We start from the raw sequence: 20306 nt of genomic DNA on the forward strand, positions 1-20306 counted from the left end.
AGTTGAAATGCTAGATAAAACATTTTGAAAACATCTTTATAAATGTATGGCTGAGTTGGCATAAAATAAACAAATCTATAGAGCTCGCAAATGAAGTAAAAGTATGAACCATGGTAGCCAAACTACCTTCCTAGCGGGATTTACCCTAAAGGTTTCTTTCTAATTCTGGAGACCTTGAGCATCTGCTTTGATAGTTGCATGGAGATTTTGAGGGAAAGGAGATGAAGCCTAACAGATATACAAAATGAAAAGTCTAATAGAAGAAACCTGCATAAAATAGAATCCCAAATGGCCACTTTTGGGAAGCATACATGAGAACATACTCACTCAGCTGTTTGTAAGGAAACTTGTCTCTGTCAATCTTGGCAGTGAATAATAGTAAAAGAAATAACTTTCTAAAGAATTTATAACCACAACTCAAACTTCATGCAGGTTAGTCATCGAACTCATGCTACCTATGTGTTCAAGAAAACCTCAGTCAGAGCTTTTAAAGTGGTCCTTAGTTGGTAGTGCCTCAAACTGAGTGATGGAAACAAATGCTAATTTTCATTGGAGGAGCCCAACTTCAACCTAGGGGTTACAGAACTCCCATAAATAAAGTACATAGAAAAATCAGTAGTTCCAGGCAAAACCCACAAAGTGAAAGAAATGAGATCCAGAAACAGACCCATAAAACTTCAGGTATGAGATTGTTAGAAACCAAATACAAAATAACTTGGATATACTTAAGGAAATAAAAGAGAATCTTTAAAATATGAGTAGGAAACAAGTGACTACAAAGAGCCACAAACCAAATTTAAAACAGAAATAGTCTTTCTAGAAATGAAATAAATATAGTTAGCATATGAATACATCTAAACAAATATTCACTGCAAAGATAGCAACAACAAAATCATGGCTAACAGAAATGAAACAGTTCAGAATTTTCAAAACTAGGCAGCAACAGCAAATTACAATCCTTTTAAAGATGAGAGCAAAGATGGTATTGTTGATTTTGTTAAGAATGCATGTTGAATAGCTAGTGTAACATATAAAAACATAGATTTAGATAATACAATTTCCAGATAAGTAAAGGGGAAAGAATGAAATGAGAAAAGAAGAAAAAGATAAATTCAAAAGATGGCAAGAAAGAAGAGAAACCATGACTAAAAAGTGCAGGATAAATGGAAAGGACATAATGAAATGGAAGAAATGAATCCAATTCTATACATAATCACAAAAAATATAAGTAAACCAAACTCTGCAGTTAAGGACAACAAATGTGTGAATAAGATTCTAAAAATTTAGTTATATGCTGTTTATAAGTGATACATTAACTCTAAGAACACAAAAATATTCAAAGTTAGAAAAAATAAAAAAAAGTACTAGGCCAATACTAATTTTTAAAAAGTTACTGTAGCTACATTCATGAACAAATTAACTCTATGGAGAAAATAATTTTGAGAGAACAAGAGGATCACTCAGGATACTATACCGATTTTGACACCACAGGTAGGATATCATGATTCTAAACTTGTATGTTGCTAATAAAACAGCCTAAAAAGTATGTAATATAAAAACTCGACAGAACTACAGGGAGAAGTTTCTACATCCACCATCATAGTGGGAGATATTTAACACTCTCAGTAATTGATTGATCATGTGGGCAAAAAATATGCAGGCTATAGATGATCTGAACAGCACATGTAACATAATCAGTTGACAGATATGAAGCATTTCATGTAGCAAAAGCAGAATATGCAACCTTTTCAAGTACATATGGGATATAAAAAAAAAAAAATGATCACATGCAAGGCCATAATACCAACTCTGTATTTGAAAGGACAGGCACCAAACAAACAGTATTTCTTGACCACAGTGCAATTAAATTAGGTATTGACAACAAAAGGAACTAGAAACACCTGTATTTTGGGAAATTAAAAAAATCTTCTAACTAATTTATGGGTTGAAATCATATTCATATTGGAAATTAGAATGTATTCTCAATTGAAAAATTATAAAACTCTACTAAATCTTGTGGGATACAACTCAAGCAGCACTTGGAAGGAAGTAGGAAGTCTCAATAGTCTTATAAGCATTACAGAAATTGAATGTGGTTTTTAAATCTCCTATATAAAATATGAGGCATATTCTAATAAATGTTTACTGTATAAATGTTTACTGTTTTTATTTGTTACACTAGCTATTCAAGCATTATCTCTTCAAATACTGCCTCTTCCCATTCATTCTAACCTTTCCTTTTATCGTTCCAGTGACTCAACCTCTCCTCCATGTTTGTTAATATTTTTAAAACATTTTCTACCTCTGTGTCTCTTCCCTCTTCAGGGAGGGAAGAGCCTGGGGCCCCTAAGCCATTTCCTCTAGATACAAACTTGGTAACTCTTTGCTGTTTTCTCTGGCATAGCCCTGATGGAGATCCAGGCAAGCAAGAACTCACTCTGAAATATAGGGGCTGTTGGGTCTAGGCTGTCGACCTCAGCTTAATACAAGAGCCTGAAGCTTGTTCCACAGACACAGGTTCTAGTGTAGGCTGTGGTGGAAGCCATCAGTTTCTCTGGTACTGACCAACCTGGCACAGCTTCATGCCTTGGGATTCAGAGCTGAACACCTGAGGATGAACTAGTAGAGCTGGAATCCTGGTTAAGGTACCCCAGGCAGTGACTGTGAACTGACTGGATGTACCCATATGTGCCCAGCCACTGTACTTTGAAGTTTAACTGACCATTCTGAACTGAGCAAGCGCTTGAGATTCTTAGGTAGTGGGGTGGGGGGGTTGCAGGTGGGGAGAAAGACTTTAGGAGGGAGAAACTGGACTTGCTGCTAATAAAGACAGTGGTGGTCTTGAGCAATGAATTTATACCTTTAATATGTCAAATGACTCATATGGATTATAGTTTTAAAAACGACCATCGGGCCAGGCAATTTGGCTCACGTCTATAAACCCAGCACTTTGGGAGGCCAAGGTGGGCGGATTGCTTGAGCCCAAGAGTTCAATACCAGTCTGTCTCTACAGAAAATACAAAAATTAGCTGGGTGTGGTGGCGCATGCCTGTGGTCCCAGCTACTGGGGAGGCTGAGGTGGGAGGATCACTTGAGCCCGGGAGGTCAAGGCTGCAGTGAGCTGAGATTGCACCACTGCAGTTTAGGCTGGGTGACAGAGCGAGACTTTGTCTCAAAACAAACAAACAAATAAATAAGTAAATAAATAAATAAATAAAAACAAAGATCAGCCATATGTCACCCCCTGTTAACCTGTGCTGATCCTTGTAGTTGATTTAGGCATTAAGAAAACATTAAGAAAGAATCAAAGGAGGTGGACCAAGGGGTAGAAGGAATTTGGAGTAAAGAAAACAGGAGCCAGAGGTGAGGGAGGGTTGGCGATGCAGCTCACTCTACTCACTGGGCTGGTGTGTGTTCCAGTGTGTGTACTGCACCGGCTCAGGTTTCCGCCCTGCTGGCTTCCAAGTGTATTCTCCTGTATCATTTTGGTCTTGAAGAGCTATCCAAAAATAACTGTCCTTCATTTTTACCACACTACTGATCAAACTGGTAATAAAAGCCTGTTCAAACCTTAAAAGGGGAAAAAAGAAGTGATCATATTAAGTTTCTGGGCAATAAAAAAAGTCATTAAAGCATAATGAAGTGCACAGAATGGCCCCAGAGTAAGCGTTTCTCATTAATTCTTTAGAACATGGAGCAGGAAAACACCCAAAGACCCTGAACATTACTAATAAATGCCGAATGTCAGTGCAATTCCCAGAAATACATGAGTGAGGAGAATCTGACTCTTGCATATGGGGCTTAATTCTTGCACGGAATAAAGTCCAGCTCCAATTTCAAAGCATAGGTGGTAAAGTTCATATGGCCAGCAATGCATTTCTTGGAGTACGACGTGGCCTATTTTGTAATTAGGCCACACACCACACAAACCATGCCACAATATGCATGGGGTAAGGGTGGGCAGGAGGGAGGAGGAAAGATATTATGCTTTTCTGAATGAGCATTTACTAATACAGAGTTCACATGCACCCACCTACCATACTTGCCTGGGGAGAAAGAAACAGAAATTAAAGTAGCAATTTTATGTCTCCCAAATCAGTGTGTTCATAGGCACAGGTAGGTCTCAGCTTATTCAAATGTGTTTAAATCTGCATGTTCACTGAAGAAAAATGTGAAAGCCCAGGAACTAATCTAAAGCTCTACATCCACTAATGTACTTCCCAAACAGCTGAATGAATTACTGTTTAATGATTGGTGGCAGTGCCCCCCTTCCAGTATGAATGCGTCAAAAGCAGAATCTAGAAAACTTGCATACATGCTTCCACATGCACACCTACCAAGAAAATCATGACTATTAAAACTTAACTAGCATTGAACCTTTCAGCTAAGTTGAAACTATCTTGAGAAAGCTATTTTTAGAACATATAAAGTTAGAAGAAACACATTTGAAACAGTGGTGACTTCCGGGCAGACCTGCTGAGTCAGTGGGAAAGGAAAGGCTGAAGCCAAACCTAAGGAAAAAGCAAATTAGACCTTTTTATTCAATTTTGGTGGTTTTTTTCATTACTGTGCATCCTTAAGTTGCTAAGGGAAGCAAAAGCAATGGGGTCATTTATGAATAGGGGAGTCTCAAAGGAAATAGGAGATAAAAAGAGAGAAGAATAAAAAGAAGGAAAAATTTTAAGTGTCTTACAGATATTATTAGCAACATTTAGAGATCTTAGGCATTTATGGTACTCATCTTTGCCGGGGAAATGGATTTTCATCATGCTTTAGTAAATATTTTCTGCAGATACTCTATTAATAACCTAAATAGCACACATTCGAAACAGGAAAAGTTCTTTTTTTAATCCAGATCATACTGGCAGAACCTTACATAAATGTGCTTCAAAAGAAATGTATAGAAGACTAAATATTGCCTACATGCTGTTGTAATTTTCCTTACACTTCAGTTGGTTCATGCTCTCAATAATATACGATCTGCTTTTCTCTATCTCCTCCAAGGCAGAGTAAGTAATACGGGGTCAGGGAAGTGCTGGGAGGAGAAGGGCAGGGTTCCTGGTTAGGGCTCCACCCCCGGCCTGTGCCCCCAGACCTAGGTGAAGACAAGCATTTCTGTTTTCGTGCCCAAATGTTGCATTTCCCAAGACCGCCCTGGCTTGCCACGCCCCCATCTTCTGCCTATAAAACCCCCCGAGACCCTAGTGGGAAGAGAGACAAGCGGCTGGACATCCAGAGGAGCACACCGGTACAAGAGCACACCGACAGGCACCGGCAGAGGCCAGCAGGTCACCGACAGGAAGAACGATGTGGAGTTTGGCCAGAAGGAAGTTAAGAAAATAACTCCACTTACAATAGTGCCCCCCAAATACATAGGAATAAACTACACAAACGAGAAAGACTTGTATACTGAAAACTGCAAAATGGTGAAGGAAATTAAAGAAGCCACAAGGAAATGGAAATAAATCCCGTGTTCATGGCTTGGAAGACTTAATATTGTTAAGATGCTTATACTACCCAAAATGATGTATATATTCAATGCAATCCCTATCAAAATCCCAATGATATCTTTTTCAAAAATAGAAAAGTTCATCCTAAAATCCATATGGAAATTCAAGGAACCCTGAATAGCCAATATAATTGTGAAAAGAAACCAAGTTAGAGGTCTGACACTTCTTGATTTCCAAACTTACTACAAAGCTACAGTAATCAAGACAGTGTGGGCTGGGCATATTGGCTCATGCCTATAATCTCAGCACTTTGGGAGACTGAGGCAGGCAGCTTGCTTGAGCCCAGGAGCTCAAGACCAGCCTGGGCAACATAGGGAGATCCTGTTGCTACAAAACATAAAAAACATTTGCTGTGAGTGGTGGCGGTAGATGCCTGTAGTCCCAGCTACTAGGGAGGTCAAGGCGGGAGGATGGCTTGAGCCCAGGAGGTCAAGGCTCCAGTGAGCTATGATGGAGCCACTGTACTCCAGGCTGGGTGATAGAGTGAGACCCTGTCTCAAAAACAAAATGAAACAAAAAACCAGTGTGGTACTAGCATAAAGACTAACACATAGGCCAGTGGAATAGACCAGGAATAAACCCTTGCATATATGTCAAATGATTCTCAAGAATGGTGCCAAGACTGCTCAGTGCAGAAAGGACAGTCTTCTCAATAAACTGTGTTGGGAAAACTAGACATCCACTTGCAACAGAATGAAGTTAGACCCTTACCTTATACTATGCACAAAAACGAACTCAAAGTAGATTAAAGACCTAAACATAAGAGCTAAAACTATAAAACTCTTAAAAGGAAACATAGGAAAAAGGCTTCATAACATTGTATTTGGCAATGATTTCTTGTATATGATACCAAAAGCACAGGCAACAAAATAAGAAATGAATAAATTGGACTTCATCAAAATTAAAAACTTTGTGCATCAAAGGACACTATCAACAGAATGAAAAGGCAACCCACAAAATGGGAGAAAGTATTTGCAAGTTATACATCAGATAAGGGATTAATATCCAGAATATATTGAAAATTCCTATAACTAAACAATAGAGAAGACAAACATCCCAATTAAAAAATGGGCAAAGGACTTGAATAGACATTTCTCCAAAGAAGATATATAGCTAGCCAATAAGCACGTGAACATGAAAAGATGTTCAACAGCATCAATCACTAGCGAAATGCAGATCAAAACCACAGCGAAAGACCACTGCACACCCAGTAGGATGGCTATTATCAAAACAAAACAACCAGAAAATAGGAAGCATTGGCTAGGATGTGGAGAAACTGGAACCCTTATGCACTACCGGTGGGAATGGAAAATGGTGCAGCCATTATGGAAAAGAGTATGGCGGTTCCTCAAAAAATTTAAAATTAAATTTTCATATGATCCAGCAATTTCACTTATAGGCATACATGCCAAAGAATTGAAAGCAGGGACTCAAAGGGTATTTGTACATTCATGTTCATAGCAGCATTAGTCACAATAGCCAAATGGTGGGAGCAACCCAAATATCCATTAATGGATGAATAGATAAACAGTATGTGTATATACATACAATGGAATATTAATTAGCCTTAAACAGAAAGGAAATGCTGACACTACAACATGCTAAGTGAAATAAAGCAGATACAGAAAAAACATAATTACACTTACATGAGACACCTAGATAGTTAAACTCACAGAGACAGAAAATAGAATAGTAGTTGCCAGGGTCTGGGAGGAGGGGAGAATAGGCAGCTATTGTTTAACGGGTACAGAGTTTCGGTTTGGGAAGATGAAAAGAGTTCTGGAGATGGATGATGGTAGTGGTGAACAACAATGTGAATGCAGTTAACACCACTGAACTGCACACTTAAAAATGACTAACATAGTGAATTTTATGTTTATGTGTGTGTTATCTATATTTTACCACAATAAAAAATATTAACTGCAAAAGTGTTTTGGGGAGATATGACAGTTGCAGGAAAATGGTAGAGCTGTAAAAATGCTTTAAAATAATGCACATTTAAGCTTAGGAGAGGCACAGTGGCTCACGCCTATAATCCCAGCACTCTGAGAGGCTAAGGCAGGAGGATTTCTTGAGCCCAGGAGTTCAAGACCAGCCATGGCAACATGGCAAGAATCTGTCTCTACAAAAAAATTTAAAAAATTAGCCAGGCATGGTGGTACACGCCTGTAGTCCCAACTACTTGGGGGGCTGAGGCAGGAGGATTACTTGAGCCCAGGAGGTCAAAGCTGCAGTGAGTCATGAAGGCACCACTACACTCCAGCCTGGGCAACAGAGTGAGACACTGCCTCAAAAATAAATGAAAGTAAAATAAACTTAGGAGAAAATGAGATATTGCAGAATTTCTCACTTTTGGCAAAATTCACAAAATTGAATGCCATTTGGATTATTTTGTACCAATATTCCATGGCTGATTGATTCAAAATTTAGACATACATGGATTTAGCCAATTATGCGTTATAATTTTGGAACTCAACTTCTGCATTCATGCTTTGTCTGGAAGCAAAGTGGCCAGGCCTGAAATGATTTTGTAACAATCAGCAAGCAAATACAAATTTGTTACTCAACAATAAGGATCTGTTTTTCTTCCCCTCTCTATTCCACAAAGTGTTAAAAGTCTTAGACCAGGAGCAGTTGCCTGATCACAAAAGAAATAAGTAATTTGTAGCAGGTGGTTCTAATTGTGCCCATCAAACCTGTCATTCCATTGTGCAGAAGAGTGGAAAATCAATTAGCAACTACAAGCTTGGGTACTGAAGAGTGACAGCAGTGTCTTAACTCAAACAGGAAATCAGTAATGGAAGAAAATGATTACCACGGCCGTTAGTGGACACTCCTGGATCTGAGAGACTTTCTGTCTACTGCCAAACCTTCTCAGACAAAAGGTGCGTTTGCAAAAATTCCAATGTGTATTGTGAATCAAAAGTAGTACAGTGTGGACCCTTGTTTCTTCCCTGATGGGGTCTGAATGATTAAAAATCAAGAGCATTGGCCCTTCCTTTCTTCAACTGGTGAGTCCTGTGTGGGAGTCGCTGCTTTGAACGTAGACATGTTTGGGGGTAGCATAAGTATCTGTTAACTGACTTGGACAGATGACACATCCCTGTTCATCTGTATTCCCTCAGGGCTTGACTGGTGACCAGGCAGCACGCCAGCACAGGGCAATCTGGACAGGCCTAGGAGGCCAAGACTGGGATAAAAACAGACTTCCTATGCCATAGTTCTGCTTTAGAGCTGGATCGGGCATGAGCGCTGGCTACTGACTACAGTTTACCAGAGAAAACATTTAAAAGTATTCACAACATAGTCTTGTATCCAGTTTTGGGGAAAATGAAACAGATTTTTTTTCTCAGATACTTTCTGTCATTTGTATGAGGTCCCCAAAGGGTTCATAGAATGTGAAGCATTTGTTCTAACAGATTTCTGCCTTAGCTTGGGTCACTTTGGTGCTATGGGTTATCTGTAATGTCACTGTGAGTTTATCCATTTATTGTGCTATTCTACCTTCTTCACTTATTTCTTGTGTCTATGTTCTATCTCTTCAGCTGCTGGGTTTCAGAAAGCACTGGACAATAATAGCATGCCTTTTATTTCTTGTGTGTAGCATGTCAGTGTTTAATACGGGGCCTCTCACAAAACAGGTATTCAAAAAATAATTTTCTAATAAACTCTTGGCTATTAATTTTTTGTGTGGTCAGGTAACATATGAAAAATAATTAACACAGTGCCAGGTATGTGGCAGGCACTCAATGAACATTAAACAAAAAAATAAAGAATAAGACATAAAAACCAGGTGAAACAATTAGCCTTATTTTCTTTGGTAAAAAACATAATGAAATTGTAATTAACAAAAGAGCATATAGCTTCATTGGTCAGGCTCCTGTAAAGTCCAATGTTGACTCACTGACTGGGGGACTTCCAACCCAGGGTGCTCTTGGAACCTTTTGGGTGAGTTAATAAATTGATAAAGGCTTTCTTCTGCCTGTTAGCCAAACCTGGGGGGAGAAAGGTAAAACTAAAAACAATGCTGAAATACATCAAAGGTAGTGCTATATTTCGATGGGAGGATCTCCTGAAAGTAAAATGTTTCACCAGGTGATTTAGTCTACCAAATGCTATCAATCCATTTGAGTGCGCGTGTGTATGTGTGCTTTTTGTGTGAGTGTGTGTGTGCGCGTGTGTGTGTGTGTGTGTGTATGCATGCCTGTGCATTGTTTGGAACAGAAGTTAGGTAAGAAGGCAAGAAAGTAAGAGGGTAAGAGGAGGAAGGACATACTGGCAGCTTTGCATGTTGACTTCCAATATGGGAGGAGCAGAGAAGTTATACAGGAATTCCTCTACAAATTAGACTTACATGGGAAGGGTCTCTAGGTAAAACCAGTTGTCCTATTTGCTGGTATTCAGTGAATATTTTTAAAGGCAATGGCCCAGGCAAATATGCAAGTGACTTGCTTTGCAGGTGTAGTTTCCTGTGGCACCACTGGAGTTCTACCCTGCTTCTGTCTTCCCCAGGAGGAATGGGTCTCCCAGGTGTTCCAGCCCCCACTGTCCTCCTGGCATCGATAGTGATATGAGGTCACCTTTGCTCTTGGTACTTTTATCCCCTACAGGTATTATGCATCGGTAGCATGCTGCAGATTGTATGGAGTGTAAAAAGGGCACAGTTTTTGTGCCAGCATCAAGAAGGCATATGTGCACAGAGAAGTCTCAGTCTAAATAAAATAGAAGTGATGGTGAGGGATTTGAATATCTTCTACATATTATAGTTTCTCTTCTGCTAAAAACACCCTGATACAACTCACATACATTACATTAAAAAAATACTTGTTAAGTAATGTGTTTTGGCTGAGCACTGTGGCTCATACCTGTAATCCTGGCATTTTGGGAGGCTGAGGCACTTGAGGTCAGGAGTTCAGACCAGCCTGGCCAACATGGTGAAACCCTGTCTCTACTAAAAATACAAAAATTAGCAGGGCGTGGTGGCGGGTGCCTGTAATCCCAGCTACTCATGGGGCTGAGGCAGGAGAAATGCTTGAACACAGGAAGTGGAGGTTGCAGTGAGCTGAGATTGCATCACTGCACTCCAGCCTGGGCAACAGAGCAAGATTCTGTCTCAAAAAAATGAAATAAAATAAAATAAAAAAATAAATAATGTGTTTCTTTTCCAGTATAAGCAGTTAGAAGATAAAATCTAAAAACATCTGAATATATTAGAAAAGCTGGATAATTAATAAATCTTTATGGAAAGTAAAGGTCACCTTAAATTTTATTATTGATTACTCAAAAACCAATTCTGGAATAACACAGTATAATTTAAATTCATCTCAATAAATAATTTAAATAATTTTGTACTTTGATGTATAGCACGATTTAGATTTTGACGAGTTATGATTGTAGCTAGATTTTATCATTCCAAGAGCCCTCACGTCAAAGCCGTCTTGCTTCTGTTAAAAAAAAATTTAATTTACCTGTTTGTAATGGTTACAAGTGCAGGAGGACAGTAATAACCACTGGAAGCTTGGTCAAAGCTTCGAAGGACTGTGTCAATTTTGTAACAGAATCCACCATGTCTCTCCCATCCCTTAAAAAGAATCAAAGGGAAATTAAGGACACAATCTGATTTAGTTAAATACCAAGAGATATTTTTGCATACTCTTTTACCACCTACATGACTATCTTCTCTTACTCCTTTAAAACTCCTTGAATTTTCGTCTTGATATTTTTATATTTCTTCTATCTGGTAACACCATTAACTATAGCCACTTCTACATTTATTTGATTTATTATCTTAAAACGTAAAATTTTTAATTTACTTAAAATGTGAAACCTTAAAAGTAAATGAAAATAAAGGGCACTCATTCGAGATCTCTGCCTCTCTCTCTCTCTCTTTCTCTGTCTCTGTCTCTGTCTCTCTCTCTCTTTCTCTCTCTCCCCACCCCCGGCCCTTACTTACAGAATTTCATATAAATGGCCCTGACAGGAGGGTAGAAATTAAGTGTTGGCTCTAGGGTCAGGATGCGTGGGTTTGAATTCTGGCTCCACTACTGTGCAACCTTGTTTAATATCTTAGTTTTTTCATCTATACAATGAGGATAATAATAGTATTTATGGGGCTGTTCTGAGAATCAGAGAAGGACAATGCAGATAGAGATTTCAGAATTGAACAGAGGGGAAAGAGAACATGAACAAAGAGAATATATATCTAGATAATATTATAGATTTTTCCAACTTTCATATTGATTATTTCATGTTATCCCACTGAGATTCATTGAGATTAGGGACTTGGATAAAGTCAAACTAGTGGATCAGCTGGGCCTGAAACCCAATTCTGGCATAGTCCAGGATGGTCTTGTTTGGAGCATAATGCTTCCAAATAGAAAATGGCCAATATATGTATTTTTTCTTTTTTTTTGGTAAAGATTATTACTAAATTAACTGGCTCGCCTTTTAGAGGGGAAGAAAGTAAGCTTTGGCACTCAGACAAAAATGACAAACACACAGGTCTATGTCTTAACCCTGGGAACAATGAAGGGTGGCTCTATTCTTTGAAATCATGCAGTACAGTCTACAGCCATACCACCCTGAACGTGCCCGATCTCATCAGAAATCATACAGTATGAAAGACATACATTCATTAGTCCTCTATATTTAAACTGAGCTATTTTAGTTCTTTTTTCCCCAATATTATGATCACATGATTTTTATCTATTTTAATTTATTCACCAGTTTTAAAACACTCTTCATTTTATGCTATGCCAATACTTGCCAGCTTTTGATCAGTCATAACATGATTTCTCATAAATTTCGGAAAAGATTTTGGTCTTGCGGTAAATTAAAGAAAACCTTAATTTAGAAATCAGCTATGTTAGTTCAAACATATCATTAACTGAGATGGGAAGCACAGGAGCTCCCACATCCAGCCATCTAGGATCTGCTCTGAACTCACTCTCTTTCACCTCTATTCCCAGTCTTCTCTCTGTGAGTACCTGACAGCTCCATACAGCTCCTTCAGGCATCCCTCCAGGATAGGAGCAGGGATGTTAGACTGCTCCTGCACTTGGAAGGACAGGGAGAGGGAGGCTGGCAATCTGACCTTTCTGATAATGTATTTCTTCTTCGTTAGAAGTTTTTAGATCATAGGCTGCTTAGCAAAGCAAACAAACAAAAAAATCCAGTAACTGAACAGGCTCAAGAAAAGGGAGGGAAAAATAGATCTGGCATAGAATAGTCAGAAAAACAGACTTGTTACTTCAAGGCTTTGTCCACACAATGAATGCGGGAAGGATAACTGAGTATATAAGTTAACCCTTTGTACACTAGGTGCTATTTCATTTTTAAATGAAAGGATGGTGGTGACAAGACTGAAGGAATTGCTCATATTGTCCAACCCCAAAAAAGTGACTCAGAAGGAAAAACAAATCACTTTTTTTTTTTGCTTTGAAATTATCAAGATTGATTTTACAAATTGATTTTTCAAGTGCAGACTGTTTAGAGAATTGCATTGAAGCAACGTTCTAAGAAAGAGAAAACTTTCAAAACCATATTCATAGACTGATGCATAATAAAATTAATGGAAATTTCCTTACAAAGCTAGAGAACTGGCTATGAACTCAGAAACTTTAAATACTGGTAATGCCGGCTGGAAAAGGGAAGCAGTGAACAAAAGTTTGAATAGAACATCAGTTCTGTTTCTGCAGTGTAAAAAGTTAATTGTCCTTTCAACAAAAATAAAACACGTTGAGTTTCCCGGGAAGCCACAGTAAGACAAATACCCCCACCCTCGCCCCTGCCCCGTCTTCAATATTTCAGATCAGGTAGAGATTAATCAGATATCAGCTATAATTCAAAATTGTAATCATTAGATAAAATGGTGACATGTCAGCTATGGCACATCTGTTATCCAGCTAGAGTATGAAGAGTAGTTCACATGTTTACACATTGATTAACGAATAAAATGAAGATTCTAAGGGGATGGGTCATTGTTCAATTGCAACACAAATAACTGGATTAGAAGAGAAAATAATTAAAGCATAGTTGCATAAAAACCAGGTCTGGAAAACTGTTGAGACTGATACAGCATAGTTCACTCTGACTCAGAGGAACACAATTGTTTTCTGACATCTCACTTGAAAATTAGGAAAACCATAGGTCAGGCACAGTGGCTCAAGCCTGTAATCCCAGTACTTTGGGAGGCCGAGGAGGTAGTTCACTTGAGGTCAGGAGTTCGAGACCAGTCTGGCCAGCATGGCAAAATCCTGTCTCTACTAAAAATACAAAAATTAGCGAGGCGTAGTGGCGCATACTTGTAGTCCCAGCTACTCGGGAGACTGAGGCACGAGAATTGCTTGAGCCTAGGAGATGGAAGTTCAGTGAGCCAAGATCGCACCACTGCACTCCAGCCTGGGTGACAGAGCAAGACTCCATCTCAAAAAAAAAAAAAAAAAAAAAAAAAAGAAAGAAAACTAGGAAAATCAAGTGTGAGACAGGGCATCACACAGACAGGATAGTCACTGTACAGATGCTGTATCAGGACCATTTACATTTTTAATCTCAAAAGAAAAGCAATCCCGTGTAGAAGATAGCAAGACAATGTTTCTCAGGACAAAAATAAAGAGGAAAGGAAAGAAGGGGGGTTGGGAGAGAGAGAGAGCAAGAGAGGAGAGAGAGAGATAAAGAGAGAGAGAGGAGAAAGAGAAATTCACTTCAAATTGATGGTGGAATTGATATCTAGCTATGAAGTTCCTGTACCTAAATTGCAATGTTAACAGCATTTACCTCTTGACATCCTGATTCAGCATCAGAGAGGACATGGCCTGCTTTTTTACAAATGTAAAAAAGTGTTTCTTCACAATTTTTGACTTTCCAGTGTCCCTCCTATGGAGAAAAATGTTACAAGAGAATGAATACACTCTGTGCTGATGCTGGTGGGCCATAGCAATTCTTACAAATAAAAATATGATGAATAATGTGCTCCCGCATGGGATAATGTTTCAGGCAGCACCCCACTTTGTCATGGAAAGGGTTCACACTTTCTCTAGGGATGGGAGGCCCCTCTCTTCAGCACGAGTTCCAAGGTGTTCAATCTGTAACTGAGTGGGCGGGAGAGAGGAAGCAACTATCAACAACTGGTGCTTCTTGATAGCCGCCATGTGCTGGCTTAATGCAGGGCGATTTTCATCTATTATCTCAATGCTCCAGTGAGGTAGGGATTATTATTCCCGTTTTAAAGGTTAGAGTTAGCATTTTACATGGTCCTAGAGTCAGTAACAATTGGAGCTAGGATTAATACAAAGGTCAGCCTGGCTTTCCATTAAGCTGTTCTCAATTTTTCTGTGAAAAGATGGGATAGAGCCACGGTTCTCAATCTTGAGTGTGCTCCAGAAGCACCTGGAGGGCTAACTGAAACCTAGCTGACTGGGCTGCAAGACCAGTGTCTCACTCAGTAGGTCTGGTGGGACTTGAGAATTGGCATTCCTAACAAGCTTTCAGGTGGTGTTAATGCTGTTGGTCTGGGGGTGACACTGTGAGAACCACTGGGATGAAGCCATCCTCCTGACCAAGTGAGAGTGCTGATACCTCTCTTCAACCAATTCTAAGTGTTACATTAAATGCTTTGCTGCTTTCATGTCTCTACCTGATGCTGGGGAAATTCCTAGAAGCTACCATGAAGCACCCTAGGTAATACTGGCATAGATGAAATTCACGTTCACCCTTCAATGATCCCTCCATCAGGAATTCAAACAGCACCACCCCATCTCCTCTTTATATGCTAGGCAGATACTTTCATATTTTTCTGTAATCCTATTGAAGGCTACTCTCAGATCTTTCATTAATAATGATATAATAATTGCTAACAGATTAAAATTTTACCTTCCTGTAGGATTTTTTTTAATAACACAAATCAGAACCTTAGGCTAAAGTTACACAATTCAAATTCCAGGTGGTATTTCACACATCTAGAATTTTAGGGGAATGTGGAGCCCTTCCATGACCCTTAGAAAAATACAACATCCAGGGCTGACACCTTCATCTGTAAGAGGAGCCCTGCATCGCTCCCCCAGGGAGTCTTCCAGCAAACCATCCAGTTACAGGATAGTGTCAGGCATTCTGTAGTTAAGAACTGTTAGATGAATGGAAGAACAAATGAATTGTTTCCTAGGCTCTCATATTCAAATTTGTGTCAACTGTGATTTGTTAACTTGTTAATTATAATAATTATATTCATACTGAGTTCTACTCCAGGAAATAAATGTTATTTTTTATACATCTACTATTCAAGGAGCTTCTGAGTTGCCAGAAAAGGGGCCACAAAATATTACACTTATGGCAGCATTGTCCTGACATGTCCAATACTATTAATACCTATCCTCAATCTCTTAAAAAATAATCTCTGTCCAAATATTGGTTCCTGTTCTGTAAACTTGCAGAGCAACATACCCATGCCTGTCAATAAGAAATGATCACCTAAATTATATCAAAACTAATGAACCAATAAATCAGCAGATACTGTGGAATAAACTGTGGTGGGCCAGGCGCGGTGGCCCACGCCAGTATTCTCAACACTTTGGGAGGCTAAGGAGGGTGGAGTCCAGGAGTTTGAGACCAGCATGGGCAACATGAAACCCCACCTCTACTAAAAGTACAAAAATTAGCCAGGCGTGGTGGTGCAGGCCTGTAATCCCAGCTACTCGGGAGGCTGAGGCATGAGAATCACTTGAATCCAGGAAGTGGAGGTTGCAGTGAGCTGAGATCGCACTACTGCACTCCAGCCTGGGTGACAGAGTGAGACTCTGTCTCAAAAACAAACAAACAGACAAACAAACAAACAAAACATTGTGGTGAATTTCAGCAGAGCTAGACCCAAGACAAACATTGAGAGGTATGTTTCTCCTTCTTCATATGGGGCTGAGAGACACGGCCTTAGCATGTATAACTGTTACTGCACTGTACAATTGTAATTGTCTGTGCTAGCATTAAAAGATGAAATCATGAAACATGTCACAAAAGTTAAGTGCTCAGAAATGCTTCCTGTTTGGCTGGCATAATTACTTTGTCAAGCCATGTCAGTAACATTTAATAAACTGCCTCTTGGGGGAACTTGACAGAGTATCCCGGTGGTTAGAAGAATAAGGACATCTACCAAGTCCCAACAACCTCCTAAAACTCAGCCACTGTATTCAGCTGCTATCTTGATCAAAGACATTAAGTCTGTTTTAGGCATAATAAACTATTCAAATGGCTTGGGATTAAACTAATTCTGTATAATCAGATGTTTTAGATAAATGAGAGACTAGAACATAGGGATGAATGTGGTGTTCAGACTACTGGGACCACTCCATCCACGTGAGGAAAAGAGCAAGACTTGCCACTGATCCATAATTTTCAAAGAGGTTACACATACTGTTTAAATCCTTTTATGTGAATAAGATAAAGGAGCTTAAAAACCATCACTCTCCAGAGTAATCTTCCATCCCTCAGTTCTTCCCCTCATCTTCATCACGGCAGTCAATGGCACCACCATCCACCAAAACCGTGGTTGCTCAAGCCAAAAGCCGACCTCTCTCCCACCCCAACATCTAACTTAGCAACACCTCCTGTTCTCCAAAGCACACTTGGATCTGTCCACTTCTCTTCACAGTCACTACCCTAATTCAACTCTGGTGTAGCCTCCAAACTGGCTTTTCTGCTTCCATTTTATCCCTCTCCTAACCATTTTCTGTGTAGCAGCCACAGTTAATTTTAAAATGTAAATCAGATCATGCCATTTGTTTCCTTGAAGCACTTTATTGATTACTGTACCACAGTCTAGAAACCTGGCATTTTAGAATTCCTACTGCCCGTCTCTTACGACCTCCTCACCACTGGTCTCCTTTTTGATAATTCAACATAGCAAGTCTTGGTCTGTCTTTGGGCCTTTGCACTTGCTACCCTCTGCATGTTCTGCTTAGAATATTCTTCCCCCTTCTCTCTGAGAGTTTTTTTTTTTTTTTTTAAGTCCAAGCTTAAATGTCAACTTTTCAGAAATGCTTTCTGTGACTATCTTATCCTTCCCCAACCCAAGCTTTTCACTATCATGTCACATATTTCCTTGGAGCAATCATTACAACTATAATTACCATGTTTTTTCTGTGTGTACTTGTTTACTCTCTAACATGGAAGGCCCATGAGGAGCAGGGATTGTGCCTGTCTTGGTCTCTGCCATAGCCCAAGGCTCCAGCATAGGTGGCCTTCAGTACAAGACCAGTAAAGTGAACACTGAACAAATGAATTGACTTACAGACTGCTCTGCTGAGACACACAGCTGGCTTCTATTTGGAAAAATTTGCGGCTCAAGTGTGTGCCAATTAGTAAAGCTGACTGAAGAGTCACTAGACCATTCAAAGGAAACTGGAATTTTATTGCTGCTCAAACCAATCCATGTTTCTGATGCATTTTCTGTAAGAGATAAATGTAAATTACTTACGGGATCCTATTATTTGCAAGGGAGATAACACCCTGGAGTTACTACCAAAATATACCACTTCACATGTGATTTCTTCTTTATTTCTTTGCATAATGAAATCTGTTTAAGTCTTGGCATAAAATGTCTGTTTAAACATTTTCCCCTCTCTGCTATGGTTTGAATGTTTGTCCCCTCCAAAATTCAGGTTGAAACTTAATCCCCAATGTGGCAATATTGAGGGGGAGCCTCTAAGGGTCGAGTGGGTCATGAAGGCTCTGACCTGATGAATGGATTAATGGGTTAATGGATTAACTAGTTCTCATGGGAATGGTACTGGTGGCTTTATAAGAAGAGGAAGAGAGACCTGAGACAGCACACTCAGCCCCCTCTCCATGTGATGCCCTGTGCCACCATGGGACTCTGCAGAGAATTCCCACCAGCAAGGAGACCCTCTCCAGATGTGGCCCTTTGACCTTGAACTTCCCAGCCTCCATAACTGTAGGAAATAAAGTTCTTTTCTTTATAAATTACTCAGTTTCTTTGTATTCTATTATAATCAATAGAAAATGGACTAAGACACCCCCATAATATCCAGATCTGCTTGATATAGGCCTTATAAGTGAGGCAGAGTGTGAGCCAAAGCCAATGCAACAACAAAGCCTAAGCAAGTTGGATTCCTGGGGCTCTGATTTCTGCTAGAATCGTGTATGTACATTAAGTAGATCTGAAAAGTCTGGTTTTGCTTCTGCCTAGAGAAAGGAAAAATAGGAAGACCCACTGGATTATGAAAAGGGCATGAAACAAACTTTTAATGATAGTCTAGCTTAAAGATAAGTTTTCTTCCCCCCCCAACAGATGTTGGTGAGGATGCAAAAAAAGGAACACTTATACATTATTGGTGGGAATGTAAATTAGTACAACCTTTATGGAAAACAGTATGGGGATTACTCAAAGAACTAAACATAGAACTACCATTCAATCCAGCAATCCCACTACTGGATATATACCCAAAGGGAAAAAAATCATATCAAAAAGACACCTGTACTCATATGTTTATCACAGCATTATTCACAATAGCAAAGATTGAATCATGTAAGTATCCATCAGAGGAGGGCTGGATAAACAAAATATGGTTTTATATATATATATACACACACATATATATACACATATATACACATATATGCATATATATACACATATATACACATATATGCATATAGATACACATATATACACATATATATGCATATATATATACACACACACACATCACGGAATACTACTCAGCCATAGAAAAGAATGAAATCATGTCTTTTGCACACAGGTAGCACTTGAGGCGATTCTGCTAAGTGAAATAACTCAGAACATCAAATACTGCATGTTCTCATTTATGGGGGGAGCTAAACAATGGGGACACATGGAGATACAGAGCAGGATAATAAACACTGGAGACTCCAAAAGGTGGTAGGGGTGAGGCTGAGGGTTGAAAAATCACCTGTTGGGTACAATGTTCACTATCTGGGTGATGGGACCGCTAAGAGGCCAGATTTCACCACTGCAATATATGCATGTAAGAAATACTCACCTGTACCTCTTAAACCTATTTTTTAAAGTATGTTTTTTCCTTTTTCTTTTTTCTGCCATGAGAAAAAAGGAGCAAAACCTCTTAAAGGAATTGAAGTGGAGTTGCTGGAAAAGGAATTAAAACTTGACAGCCTAGGTAGGAAAGGACCCTATGTGGCTGAAAGAGATGTGTAAGTGCCCTTGTTGAGATAAGCAGCCTACAGGGTTCTTTAATCCCAAATGCAAAGGATTAGGAAAAATAACAGAGAAGGATGCATGTTTTCACTCCATACTAAAACCTAACAATTGAAAATGTCATCAAAGTAGATCCTGGAAATTTTTTTGTATTTTTAAAAACTGAAAAATGAAATAAATAATTTCAGTATTTTTCAGCAGAAGTCTATGTCAAATGCATGACACATTGAAGAGCAAGCCAACTCTGATGGACTCAGGCTGGGTGGAAGCCAGGAGCCTAAAACTCCTATACATGGGGAACAGTCTGAACATCACCTCACCAAATAAATTACCCATGTTCACCGGCTAAAATTGTGTAAATCCAATTATTTGCCTAAGGGGTTCCCTTTAGTATGTGGATTACATGATAACAACACACTACTGCTATCTAGTGGCCATAAAGCTAAATTACAGGTTTAGGTTTTTCACTAGAAGTTTTAGGAAATGAACTTTCCTACTTTACAAAAAAGTTAAAAATCATTTAATAAATGTGGCATATATGAAGATGTTACGAAGTTTCTGAACATGTATTTTGTAAAAATCCAATAAATTTG

The 20306-nt window shown here is 39.1% G+C and overlaps 1 protein-coding gene across 7 annotated transcripts in view; it reads right to left on the reverse strand.

Annotated features, from left to right (window-relative positions):
• PLA2R1 (phospholipase A2 receptor 1) overlaps positions 1-20306 on the reverse strand; it is a 128026-nt gene that overhangs the window by 65403 nt on the left and 42317 nt on the right. For all 7 annotated transcript variants that reach the window (XM_077957093.1, XM_015110225.3, XM_077957096.1 and 4 more), the window contains 4 exons: positions 17788-17945; positions 14286-14384; positions 10979-11091; positions 3401-3570 (listed from right to left, as the gene is read on the reverse strand). In XM_077957093.1, coding sequence (XP_077813219.1) covers positions 3401-3570; positions 10979-11091; positions 14286-14384; positions 17788-17945 — 540 coding nt within the window. The remainder of the gene's footprint in view (positions 1-3400; positions 3571-10978; positions 11092-14285; positions 14385-17787; positions 17946-20306) is intronic.

This window comes from Macaca mulatta, chromosome 12, assembly GCF_049350105.2.
Source record: "Macaca mulatta isolate MMU2019108-1 chromosome 12, T2T-MMU8v2.0, whole genome shotgun sequence".
Taxonomy (NCBI): Eukaryota; Metazoa; Chordata; class Mammalia; order Primates; family Cercopithecidae; genus Macaca; species Macaca mulatta.